Source organism: Bos mutus, chromosome 5 (genome assembly GCF_027580195.1).
Source record: "Bos mutus isolate GX-2022 chromosome 5, NWIPB_WYAK_1.1, whole genome shotgun sequence".
Taxonomy (NCBI): Eukaryota; Metazoa; Chordata; class Mammalia; order Artiodactyla; family Bovidae; genus Bos; species Bos mutus.
The window spans coordinates 4,419,338-4,433,400 of NC_091621.1; the positions used below are offsets into that span (position 1 = coordinate 4,419,338).

At 46.1% G+C, this 14,063-nt stretch overlaps 1 protein-coding gene across 1 annotated transcript in view; it reads right to left on the reverse strand.

Annotated features, from left to right (window-relative positions):
- The window catches only part of RFX4 (regulatory factor X4), a 153,652-nt gene extending 145,641 nt beyond the window's left edge, over window positions 1-8,011 (reverse strand). Inside the window, exon 1 of the mRNA XM_005893685.3 lies at window positions 7,942-8,011. Coding sequence (XP_005893747.1) covers window positions 7,942-8,011 — 70 coding nt within the window. The remainder of the gene's footprint in view (window positions 1-7,941) is intronic.
- Between the last annotated feature and the right edge of the window lie 6,052 nt (window positions 8,012-14,063).

Sequence of the window (14,063 nt, forward strand, 5' to 3'; positions counted from 1 at the left end):
ATATGGGAGCTGTCATTTACTGAACCCCTATTTTAATATTAACATACTTCATTGAATTCTGACCACCACTCTCTGAAGTAAGGATTTTCATCTCCAGTTTCCCTAGAGAGCAACTGAAGCTTAATCGAGTAATGTGACACCTCATAATTCAAAGAGCCAAGGAAAAGTTCATTACTTAGTAACATATTGTTAAAGGAAACCACACTAACACTGGCTCCTGAGCAATGTAGTGAGGGGAAAGCAAGCGCCAACAGCAGAGAGAAATGTTGGGGTTTTGGTGTGTATTGTATGTTTCAACAAACTGCTTTTTAAAAAGCTGCTTCCACAATTGTAGCAGAGAAATATCCAAGGAGTGGAACAGGCACCAGCTTGTTAAGAGGATATGGAAATCTGGTATTTCTAAGGAAACAGGGAGCAGCTGAGAGATTCAAAGCATTAAAACGCTACCCCCTTCCAGATAGCAAACGTACAATGTAGAAACAGCTTGCAATGGTTTCAAAGCTGTGATGACACAGGGTGGGTGTTTGTCATCACATCTTATGCAAAACCACATCTGGATACAAATCTCCAGAATTCTTTTCAGAATTCTCCAGAATGTCTCTACTCAGATCTTCTAACCCTTTCAAGTCCTGGCACATTTTCCCTGGCAACAGCCGTGGCTGATGTCAGATGGCGTCTCATGAAATTTGTAGTCCCTCCCTCCACCTAACCATATCACCAAAATCCATTTCTATTGTTCAAGGCCAGCCCTTGGTCTCCCTAGCTAGGTATGCACACCTACTCACTGTCACGTACCCATGGGCACACACATTCACAAATACACCGCCACTATCCTTCGTCAGTAGAAGGGAACACCCTCACCCATTTGCCTGTGCCAGAATCAGGCTTGTTATCATCACTGTCACTCCGCAAAGGGGCCTATTCTTGCAGATGGTAATCCCCAGCCATTGGAAGGGGGAGCCCTCTCTGAGAGCTCACTGCTACATTCTGGAAAGGAGCTGGCTCTGGTCACCAGGTGGGTCAAGAGATGCAACAACTGTCCACAAGAGTTCAAGTCAAGTAAGAGCTGTCCTGAGGGCAGTCCCTCTCCCCGACACTGGCCAACCCTAACCCTGGAGAGAGATGAAAGCAAAGTTACAGGAGGGAGAGAGGGGAGAGAGAAGAAATCTCACCAAGTACTCCTTTCCCCCATCCATTGCCCCCACTCAGACCTCTCTGACCCACGACTTAAGCTTGTGTCCACTCCGCTGCCCAGCTCTGCTCCCTGGAGCAGCGCAGAGTAGGTCTGGTCTCTGAGGCACATGTCAGATACAGGAGGAAGCCACACGTCTTCATTTTTTTCTAGTCAAAATGGACCCCACTTGTTTCAGCACTTTCTTGGGAGAAATTGTTCCTCTACTTTTTAGCCATCCAGTTCTCCTACTTCTGGCATCTTCTGTTTAATCAACGTCTGTTTGGACATGAGGGGCTCAGTGAGCTCTGAGGGTTCAGACGGGGTCTAAGCTGTGCCAGGTCTGGCAAACCATCACCTCTGTTGTTCTAGACACGGGGGTTTCCAGAGCATTCAAAGGTCTTGCATTCCAGATTGTATGAACGCAACATTCTGAAAAATCTATAGAAGCCACAGGCCTTGGAGTCACAGGTGCTTTCTGAGCTTTGTCTTCTTCCCTAGGGGGACCCTTAATAGTGCCATCTGCAACTCGTGTCCCATAGTCAGGTTGCTCCATAGGACTGAAAGGCCTCTATTCAGGTCACCTGAAGGAAACATTACATACTTTAAAACTATTACTAATGGGTTATGGTCTTACAAAGGTCAAGAATTAATCAACCAGAATGACAGGCATATTGAATGTTTAATGAAACACTGCATTCATCTGTCTTACTCATTTGTAGATTGTGTGTGTGTCCGTGCTCAGTCATGTCCAACTCTTTGTGACCCCCATGAACTGTAGCCTGCCAGGCTCCTCTGTCCATGGGATTTCCCAGGTACGAATACTGGAGTGGGTTGCCATTCCTTCCTCCAGGGGATCTTCCCAACCCAGGGGTCAAATCCTCCTCTCCTGTGTTTCCAGCATGGGCAAATGGGTTCTTTACCACTGAGCCACCTTGGAAGCCCTCATTTGTAGATTAAGGGGCTTAACAAAGGCCACCATATTCTGAGCTCTTATGGGTCAAGCATTATGTAAATGCATTTGGTACACCATCATACGTAATCCTCATAACAGCCCTACAAGACAGGTTCTATCAATATGCCCATTTTAGAGAGCAGGAAACTAAGGCTCAGAAAGATTAGATGACTTGTCCAAAGTCATCCAGCTAGTAAGAGGAGGATCAGTATTCACACTCAGGTCATAACCACAGTGCTGTCTCTCTGAGTGTGCTCTGAGCTCTCCTTATCCCATATCCCATACGGTCTCCAGAACACATTGCCAGTATTGCAACAATGATCACAGTCTGCCTTGTATTACAACTTGTGCTAAAACTCAACGTACATATTACAATTTTTGCTAAGTTCATTTACATGTTTCTTTGCAAGGCTTTGTTTTACATAACAGGCTCCTCAGTTCAGAACTTAAACATCTTAAGAATGCAGTCCATTTTATTTTATTTCTCTTGACTCTCCACTAGTGCCTGGTATAAAGTTTTTCCTATAGACTGGCTTCAACGAACATTATGTTATTGACATGAATGATATAAAAAAATGCACACTGTGTAAGGAGATATATCCACATGTCTATAGAATTTCTTAATCGCTTTCTTTTCTACCACATACAGCATAAAAAGGACAACACATCAAAGGCAATTTTCCAAATAAAGAAAAATTCAACAAAAATGTATTTTGTCCCATGTAGATCAAGAAGCTGTAGTCAAGTGAGTCTGATATAAACATGAATAAGACTGGTTTCTGCCCTCTAGTTGCCATCAAAAAAAACAAGGCGGATGCTCCTCCATCAGCTCATGATTGCTGGGACCCTGTCATTTTTGTTCACCTGTGCCCAGGAGCTGGCACTCTGCCTGGGTGCATAGATATAGTGCAATAAATATGTTGTTGAAAGCATTACTTTTTTTTTTTAAAACAACAGTAAGTTCCTACAATGTGCCAGATACTATGTGAGTTTTTACATGTGTGGAAAAGTCATAAATTAAAACTCAGGACAATATGATATGATATGTCTTAATACCTATATTTATTGTTATGAAAAACAAAAGTTCTCATACTGTGATCAGCACAGCAGTATTGGCGCTGTGCTCTGGGACACTGGAGAAGCAGAGCTCAATTCACACTTGGATAACCTCCTGTTCCCTCCTGCCTCATACTTGATCCATAAAAACCATCTGACCTTTTAGGAAGAACCAGGCTTGCTCTAAGTGTCCAACAGGATTAATAGATGACTGTGAGCATAGGCTCCTGGGCTGCAAAGCATCCTTTCACCTGACTCATCTGGGCTCATGGGTAGGAAGGAGGATGCCTCGTAGATTTTTCATCTTACAGGGAGTTTAACCCACATTCCTTAGAGGCCAATCTTCATGCCTCCCCACTTCAGATCAGAGATTTGGAAACCCCAATTTGAAGTGACTTTCTCAAGTTCCTAAAATGAGATTGAGCAGAACCTTAAATGGTTATTGGGTTTCCCAGGAGGAAATCTTGCTTCCCTTTGCAGCAGCAGCAAATAACAACCAGGCAGCAGCTGCACTGGGGGCACGGCACATCCAGGCCAGTCCAAGACTCAGAGCAGTGCTTCGCGAACATCCATTGGCCTGGCAAGAGGAGCTGACCACGTTGGTTGTCAAAATGCACATAATCCTTGAAGTTTACAGGGCACCCTGACACAGAGAACCTGATCTGAGCTTCACAGTCGACGTCATGGGATAGAAATTTCCACCACGTTACAGATAAGGAATGGCTTCCTCAGTGGCTCAGCGGTAAAGAATTTGCCTGCAATACAGTAGCCGAAGGTTATGTGAGTTCAATTCCTGGGTTGGGAAGATCTCCTGGAGGAGGGCAGGGCAACCCACTCCAGTATTCTTGCCTGGAGAATCTCGTGGACAGAGGAGCCTGACAGTCCATAGCGCCACAAAGAGTCAGACACAACTGAAGCGACTGAGTACGTAGGCACAGACAAGGAAACCACACAGAGCTGTGGCTTGTTGTCAGTGGTGTGGCCGAGGTCATACAGTTCAAAGGTGTTAAAGTCAGAATTCAAACCCAGATCTTCAGGCTCCAAAGCTTATGCTTATTCTTCCCACTGCATCCTACTGGCCGTGAGGCAGGAGATAGATGGGCCTCAGGCCGAATAGTTTCTCCCCTGTGGACAGAAACTCCATAACAGCAGGATCATGGAGGAGGCTGGACCCTGTCCAGATAAAAGATAAAAGACCACACATTCCTCATTCTTGAAGTCAAGGAGACCTCCATGACTACACATGCACAGAAAGGCTCCTTGGGAGTCAAAAATGGGAAGGGGTACCACCCATAGTAAGTGATGTCAACCTACCCATAGGTCTCTTCCCTAGAATCCATCTTGGCTAAGAGATGTGCACACACACAGGGGAGGACCCTAAGATACACCCAATACAGACTCAGAACCAGGCACAGCAAGATGACTGGCCAAAGGAAACCCAGAAGAAATGCCCCATAAAAGTAATTCAAACTACTGTTCTGTCTCCCTGAGCCCACCTGCATGTCTGTCTGCATGTACCCTTTTTCCTCCTAATAAACACATTACCTAATAAACACTGTTTCCCTCCTGTCTATATGTGCAAATTCATTTCCACATAGCTGACAGGCCAGGGCCTTGTCACTGGCCACTGGCCCTGGCAGTCTAGTGGCGAGGATTCAGCGATCTCACTGTCGTGGCCTGACTTCAAATTCTGGCCGGGAACCCTGCTTCAAGCCACTGCACCCGAGGCCACCCAAGAGCAGGCACAGGATAGTGGTTCCCTCTCATGCATCCATCTATTCATTTTGCAAACACTTATCAAAAGTTTTCAGTGTAAAGTTCTAACAGAAGAAATGAACAGGGACTTCCCCAGTGTACTAGACAACTCCGCACTTCTAGTACAGAGGGCGAGGGTTCGATCCCTGGTCGGGGAACTGAGATCCCACATGTCAGGTGGTGTGGCCAAAAAAAAAAGAATAAAATAAAATAATTTTAAAAAGAAAAGATGGACAAAAGCTATTTAACAGGAAACCAATATATTACAGCAGGATATTTCTGATGGGCAAGGGTCTCAGGATCTGAAAAGTTTTCTTATGCATTCTTTTTATTTATTTCCCTCACTCAGCTTAAAACCCAGTATTCAAAAAATTAAGATCATGTCATCTGGTTCCATCACTTCATGGAAAATAGAGGGGAAACAACAGAAACAGTGACAGATTTTATTTTCTTGGGCTCCAAAATCACTGCAGATGGTGACTGCTGCTGCTGCTGCTGCTGCTAAGTAGCTTTAGTCGTGTCTGACTCTGTGCGACCCCATAGATGGCAGCCCACCAGGTTCCTCTGTCCCTGGGATTCTCCAGGCAAGAATACTGGAATGGGTTGCCATTTCCTTCTCCAACGTATGGATGCATGCTAAGTCACTTTAGTCATATCCAACTCTGTGCAACCCTATCGACAGCAGCCCTCCAGGCTTCTCTTTCCACAGGATTTTCCAAACAAGAATACTGGAGTGGGTTGCCATTTCTTTCTCCCACAGATGGTGACTGCAGCCATGAAATTAAAAGATGCCTGCTCCTTAGAAGGAAAGCTATGACAAATCTAGACAGTGTACTAAAAACCAGAAACATCACTTTGCCAACAAAGGTCTATATAGTAAAGCTATGGTTTTTCCAGTAGTCATGTACGGATGTGAGAGGCGGACCATAAAGAAGGCTGAGCACTGAAAAATTGATGCTTTCAAACTGTGGTGCTGGAGAAGACTCTTGAGAGTCCCTTGGACAGCAAGGAGATCAAACCAGTAAATCCTAAAGGAAATCAACCCTGAATATTATTTGAGGGACTGATACTGAAACTCAAGCTCCAATATTGTGGTCATCTGATACAAAGAGCCGACTCATTGAAAAAGACCCTGATGCTGGAAAAGATTAAAGGCATGAAGAGAAGGGGATGACAGAGGACGAGATGGTTGGATGCTATCACTGACTCAATGGACATGAGTTTGAGCAAGCTCCGGGAGATGGTGAAGGACAGGGAAGCCTGGCATGCTGCAGTCCATGGGGTCACAAAGAGGTGGACACGTCTGAGTGACTGAACAACAACAACATTTCCCTCCTTCTTAAAAATGTAAATTCTAACAACCCTGAGAATCTCGTTTGGTGCCTAGTCCCCAAGGGCCCGGAGTGGTGTCAAGCACAGAGCTGGCAGTGATGGTTGTGATGAAGTGAATGAAAGAAGAGGGAGCATCCTTCCTCAGGAAGACCTCTGGGAAGAAACAGCATTGGAGCAGAGACAACCTGTGAGGGAGTGAGGACTTCCGAGATTCTGAGACCTGGAACCACAGAGACAAAGGCTCACAGGTGGATCGTGAGTGACCTGTTTATGGAACCTATTTATGGCTGATGCAGAGTAACCCCAGGGAGACAGTACAAGATGAAAGAGAAGATAGAGGCAGGCCAGGAAGAATGTGGAGCCAGTGGTTAGAAAAACTAGCTTTCAAAGCCCAGTCCTTTCACTTACTAGCTATGTAACATTGAGGTGGTTCCTGAACATTTTTAAAGTCCTGCCTCCCAGGTTTCTCCAAAAATTAACTGAAATGACACAGGTAAAGCACTTAGCATGCTTGTGGGAAAATGAGGGAAGCATGGTCTCTATCCACCAGGTGCTCACAGCCGTGGTGGGGACAGTCAAGCATATATTGAGGGCTTTCCAGGTGGCTCAGTGGTAAAGAATCCACCTGCCAATGCAGGAGACACAGGTTTGATCTCTGGGTCTGGAAGATTCCCTGAAGGAAGAAATGGCAACCCACTCCAGTATTTTTGCCTGGAAAATCCCATGAACAGAGGAGCTTGATGAGCTACAGTCCATGGGGTTGCAAAGAGTCAGACACAACTGAGGGACTGAGCATACACACACAGCATTTATTGAGTGCCCTCTCCACGCTGATCACTCTGCTTTACCTCTCTTCCTCACAGCAGTTCTGAAACAGAGCCCTGAACAGCTCCAACACTGTAAGGAGGAAAGTGAGTGTCAGACAAGCTAGGTGAAGTCACCACTACAGGTCTGTCTGACCCCAGTGCTGTTGGCTGTCACCCTGGCACCCTGCCTTTCTAAGCCAGCAGGTAACTGGGAGTATGTCTAGATTACAAAAAGGGGCTTCCAGCTCAGCTGGGCTGTTTCACAGAGGGTAGGGGGGACGGCATTTCAACTGGCCCTTAAAGAGGTCAGCATCTGCCAGACCAAGGAGGAGAGAAGGGTGTTCTGGCGAAGAGGGCCACCGTCATGGACAAAGGCAGAAAATGGGCTCTGGGAAAGGTGAAGAACCCACTGACCCGTGACCCAAGGCATGGTAGGGGACAGTGGGGGATTCCATTAGGAGCAGATTGCAAAGGCCTCACTGCCCCCTCTCCCAGGCCAAGACGCCTGCAGGCAGCTGGGAGCCAGCCATGACTTTGAGGCAGTGGGGGAATAACACGATGAGCTTTGTTTCTGAGGAACTGGGTGAGAACAGGGAGTTCTTGACTTATGCAATACCTGAGGAAAATGCCGCCTGACTTAGAAAGTGTCACCGAGTTTTAATAGAAGGCGGCATTCATCCACTTTCTATCAACAGTCTTTTGGGGCGCTGCGCTGGGGCCTATTTTAGGAACGCACAGCTTTAGAAATGTTTCATAAAAGAGCTGACAGGCCACACGTGGAGCTACCCAGGGAAGACCGGGCCCCAGGTCCCTCTGGGGGTGCCAGGGCGCACCCTCACACCCCTCCCCCAGACCCCAGGCATTACCAGTGGACCCGCGCCTCCAGGGCCTGCTCCTATCTCCCCTCAGGCCAGGATGTGCGTTCCTCTGGATCATTCTGTCTCGCCCCCTTTCCTCTCTCCCCTGGGGCTCCCCACGGTGGTGACACACAGGTTCGTGTGGGAAGTGGGCCCAGGAGGCCGGCAGCTGTGGCCTCTCCAGGGTGGGGGCGCCTCAGGTCAGTGGGTTGCCATGGCAACGCCACAGGCCTTGCCCCAGGGGCCGCTGGGTTCCAGGAAGGGACCCTTGTCCCTGCCTCCAAGGGGCAGCCCCACCCTGGCCCTGCTCTCATTCCATCCCTGGCCCACCAAACAGTGATTTGGCACCGACTGTTTGCCAGGCTCTGTGGCTCTAGTGGTGAACATGCAGCAAGGTCCCTGCTCTCAGAGAGCTTATAATCTGTGGTGGAGATGGAGGAAAACCAATAAACAAGAAGACTTAGAGCACAATGAGTGTCATGAAGAAATGAAGCCAGGGAATAGGATAGAGAGAGATGCGGGTGCGGTTTTAAGGGGCAGGGACACTGAGGGCCTCTCAGAGGAGGTGATGTTGAAGTGCAAAGGCCCAAGGTGGAAGGGGGCTCGAGGGTGTGAGGAAGAGCTGGGAAACCAGTGTGATAGGGGAGAGGGAAGAAGGGGGAGGGCTGTAGGAAATGAGGTCAGGGAGTTAGGATGCGCGACTTGCTGGCCGGAGTAAGAACCTCATATGTATTCCAAGTGTGCTAAGATTCTGTTGCAGGGTTTGATCAGGTGACATGAACTGCACTGGCTCAGAAAGGACAGCCTCAGCTTGTGAGGGGCCTTACATTCATACATCCCACTGTTTACCAACTCTTTATGGGGTAACTTGTTACAGGCACTCAGCTAGACAGTAGGAACATAGGAGGGAAGAAGACAGGCAGTTTCTGTCTTTGTGGAATGTTAGCGTTTAGTGCGGGAGTCAGCTATTCAATAATCTCACAAATAGAGATGTCATTACCAAGAAAGCCAGGGGAGAGGGGAAACAAAAGGTCTGGTCTAACCCATGAGAGTCAGAGAAACTTCTCAGAATAAGTAGCATCAAACTGACGGCTGAAGAGTAAGAAGACACATATTCCTACCCCAGGTAAACAGAGGGAGGATGGCAGGAGAGACAGCATGTGCAAAGGCCCCGGGGCTGGCAGGAAAATGACACATTCAAGAACAGGTATTAATTCAACATGTGCTTAATGAGACTGTCCTGCTTAACTAACATTCTGTAAGGTGCTGTGTGGCATGAGCACATAAAAGCACTGCCTCCATACTCAGGGCTGGGTTAAGGAGTCTGGATTCTATTCAGTAGAGGGTTGAGAACCTCTAAAAGTTTTCAAGCAGAGTGTGGCAGAAGCAAATCAGCTCTGTGGGCAGCTCCATCAGGGGCTGCTGAACACAGTCTTAGTGGGGGAGGGAAAGGGAAGCATGAGACCCTACCTCTTATCATCTAAACATGGACACTTCTGATACTGAAAAGCAATGCTGGTAAGAATTTTGCTGGGACCATATACATAAACCAGGTGCTTCCATGATAGTTCAGATAGTGAAGAATCTGCCTGCAATGCAGGAGACCCAGGTTTGATCCCTGGGTCAGGAAGATCCTCTTGAGAAGGAAATGGCTACCCACTCTAGTATTCTTGCCTAGAGAATTCCATGGACAGAGGAGCATGGCTTGCTACACAGTCCATGGGGTCACAAAGAGTCAGACACGACTGAGCGACTAACACACTGCACATAAACCAGGACTGCCTCAGGCTAACTGGCACTTAAAGTCCCCCTAGTAGGAGGCCACTACAAGAGTTTAAGTCTTCAAGGCTTGATGAGTGAGATGAGAAGAGATAAGAAATGTGTCCTCTTTCTAGCTAACTGTATCCACTCATCTGGCCTAGCCACAGTGTCCCATGTCTCTTCTTGATCTGCTGGGGTCTCAGTCACTGCATTATGTGAGTGAGTCCAAGGTGACACTTTTGCCATCTCCTGGAATGGTGCCTCTCAAAGCAAGCACCATCATCCTCATCAACATCATCATCATAGCAATGACTTGCCCAAGATCACACAGCCTAGCAACTGAGCCAGCTAACTCTAACCTAAGCATTAACTTACGTTTTGTTGTTGTTGTTCAGTTGCTAACTCATGTAAAACTCTGCGACCCCATGGACTGCAGCATGCCAAGCTCCTCAGACCTCTACTATCTCCTGGAGTTTGCTCAAATTCATGTCTATTGAGTCAGTTATGCTATAGAACCATCTCATCCTATGCCGCCCCATTCTCCTTTTGCCTTTAGTCTTTCTCAGCATCAGGATTTTTTCTAGTGAGTCAGCTCTTTGCATCAGATGGCCAAATTTATTGGAGCTTCAGCCTCAGCATCAGTCCTTCCAGTGAATATTCAGGGTTGATTTCCTTTAGGATTAACTGGTTTGATCTTCTTATAGTCCAGGGAACTCTCAAGAGTCTTCTCCAGCACCACAGCTTGAAAGCATCAATTCTTTAGTGTTCAGCCTTTTTTGTGGTCCAATTCTCACATCCACACATGAGTATTGGAAAAACCATAGCTTTGACCATATGGATCTTTGCCAGCTATGTAATATCTCTGCTTTTAAATATGCTATCTAGGTTTGTCATAGATTCCCTTTCAAGGAGCAAGCATCTTTTAATATCATGGCTGCAGTCTCCATCCACAGTGATTTTAGAGCCCAAGAAAATAAAATCTGTCACTGCTTCCACTTTTTCCCATCTACTTGCCATAAAGTGATGGGCCTGAATGCCATGATCTTAGTTTTTTGAATGTTGAATTTTAAGCCAGTTCTTTCACTCTCCTTTTTCACCCTCATGAAGCGGCACTTTGGTTCCTCTTTATTTTTTGCCATTAGAGTGGTACCATCTGCATATCTGAAGTTGTTGATATTTCTCCCGGCAATCTTATGAGACCCATAATTACACATCTTAAAGTCTCGTTGTGAGCACTAAGCTGTGTCTAAAATAATACCAGACACACAATATGTGCTCAAAAATGTTATTGCCCCTTCTTACTTTAGGAAAACTCAATGTAGAAAACTCTGAAGTGAGCAGAGATTAATAAAGATGTCATTATTTGCAACATAACAAGAATTAGCAAGGGAAGCCCAAGGATACACCAATGCCAATATTTCACAGATCCTGAACTCACCAACAGTTTTCGGAGACTAGAGAAAATTAAACCTAAGATGTTCAGTGCCATCTCCTGTCAAAGATAAATGCAATGTAAAAGCAGCTCCCTGCTCTGAAAATATCCCTGAGAACACCAGAGTTAATGTACATAATTGCTTAAGCAGGTTGGGAAATTGTCATTTTCTCTCCACTTTTAGCAGTGGGGAGAGCATACCTGGAGAGCAGGCGAAACAGGGAAAGGAGTGGCACAGAGCAAGCTGTAGACGCATGGAGCCACCATGAGTCCCAGGCACCTGTTTATGCCTGAGGCACTTTTCTGGTTTGTTTGAATTAATATTGTAGTAGTTAAGGACACGTGACCGTGGGCTCAACTGCAAGGTTCAAGTCAGACTGTCTTGCTGTCACCTTGGGTGAGCAACTCCACTTCCCTGAGCCTCAATTTTTTTTAATCTGCAAAATGGGAGTGGTAATAATGGCACCTCATGGGATTTGTATAGTGAGGCATAGAGTATTTCCATGATAAGCACTATGTAAGTCTTAGCTACCAATAGTGTAATTCTTATATCAGACCCACCTCCCCAGCATTGTTCTTTAGCTCCTTCCTGTTATCATTCTGTTTGATACTTGGATCTCTTGGTGCATGGCCTGGGAAGCCAGGAGGGCATTAATTCTAATCCTCCCCTTAAAAGGGGCTAGGTAAACTCCACAACCCGGGGCAAATTACTTAACCTCACGGACCTCAATTTTATTCCTATATTAAAAATATCTACCCCGTGAGGTTATTATGAGGATTAGGAGAATAACATGCTCCTAATATTAGTACTTAGTACTAATATGCTTAGTACTTAATATTAGTACTTAGTACTAATATGCTCCTAAGAATAAGCTCCTTAAGAGCTGACTGTACCTGATTCCCCACTCTTAGGACAGCGCTTGGCACAGAAGAGCAGCTCAATGAGGAGAGAAGAGGAAGGGAAAGAAATAAATGAATGAAGCACCAGCTCCATGCCTGGTTCACAGGGGCTCAGTGAATCTGCAGTTAATCTATCAAGGACTTGCTTGCACAAAGCCTTGAGTCAGGCTTTCTAGAAAGCAGGCAGAGAGATGCAGCATTCCTCACAATATGAAAGAGGGGTTGATTAATATCTTAAATAAATACTTACTGAGTGCTGACTTGTGTCAGACACTCTGGCAGGTGCTTTGCACTTCACTAAGCACAGAGAATAATGACACGGGTGGAAATCTTGAGAAACAAAGGAAGAAGCATCAAGTAAACACGGAAAACGAGGATGGGAAGTATGTACACTGAGAGCCAAAGTTAAGCCAGTCAGAACTTGAGGCACAAGGGAAGCCCCCAGCCCCTTCCCTGGAACTGCCTGTTTTTAATTTGTGTGGAGATGGCCTGGCTTCAAAAAATGCAACTAGCTTTGGTAGCATAACAACCTCAGTTTGGATACTCTTGCCGTATGAAGCAATGCAGGAGATGCAGGTTCAATCCCTGGGTCAGGAAGATCCCTTGGAGAAGGAAATGGCAACCTACTCCAGTATTCTTGCCTGAGAAATCCCATGGACAGAGGAGCCTGGTGGGCTACATTCCATAATGTCGCAAAGAGTCAGACACAACTTAGCGGCTAAACAACAACAACAAAATGAACCAATGCACGTGACTGAATCCCATGGAGTGACAATTTCCCTAAGTACAGGATGGGAATGATCCGGCCCAGGTCACAGGCTTATGAGGTTACGTGTTGAAAAGACTGAACATCGTGGAAGTGCTGTGGAAAGTGTTTTCTTCTCCTATGCAGTCTTGGGCAGAGGGCAGAGACAGGGAGTGGAGAGAAGCCCTTGGAAGCTATTACAGGGACTCAAGGAGAAGCAAGTCCTCAAAACCCCTTTGTTTATTGAGCTTTTACAACATGCAAAGGCCCTGTGCAGACCCCTTTATATGGACTAATTCATTTAATGTTCACAATACCCTATAAGGTAGGTGCTATGCATGGCCCCACCTTACTGACAAGCAAACTGAGGCTCAGAGAGGTCACATGACTTGCTGAGTTCAGATTATCTAGCCCATGGCAAAGCCAGTTCTTACTAAGCCTGTGGGATTCCAGGGCCAGAGCAGTTAATGATTATATCAGTGATGGCAAACGATAACATGCTATGCAGTGGAAGGGGCTGGCTGTTATTTTAACAACCAAGGTTTTTATGCCTAACCAAGCAGTGATAAAGAATCTGCCCACCAATGCAGACACGGATTTGATCCCTGGGTTGGGAAGATCCCTTGGAGTATGAAATGGCAACCCATTCCAGTATTCTTGCTTGGAAAATACTATGGACAGAGGAGCCTGCTTGGGCTGCAGTCCATGGAGTCACAGAGTTGGACTTGACTGAGCACACACACGTGCATTATAAGGAAAAGCAGGCAGTCTGTGAGTAAATAGGTATGAAGCCTTTGATGATGTAAGATGTCAAATTGGCCAGAGTGACTGGCAGGCGAGAAATACCTTCCCAGCGGTGGTGCCAGGTTGAACTCAGATGAAAGGAATACATGGTATGAAGGGACCCCCACAGGAAGGAGCCCCTTTGAATGCCTTCGGTCAGCAGCCTTGGCCAAAGTCATCTCTCAAAGACATCTGTAAGATCTCCTTCTAACTCCTGGTCTTAGGCGGCAAGGAGGCAGTCTGATTTTGAAATCAGAAAAATTGGTGTTCAAATCTTCATTTGCCGCTAGCTGTTTGGCTTGGAGATGTTACCTGGGCTCTCTGCACCTCAATTTCCTCTTCTACAAGATGGGTAACTAATGCCACAAGTTGGGTATAAGAATTAATTGAGTTAACATGCATAAGCATTTCACACAGTGATTGGAAAAGGTTATAAATGTTATTAACTTGCTATTCAATTTCAAAAAATGAGTCACTTTGTTAAAAAAGCAACAAATAATTTTGAAAATA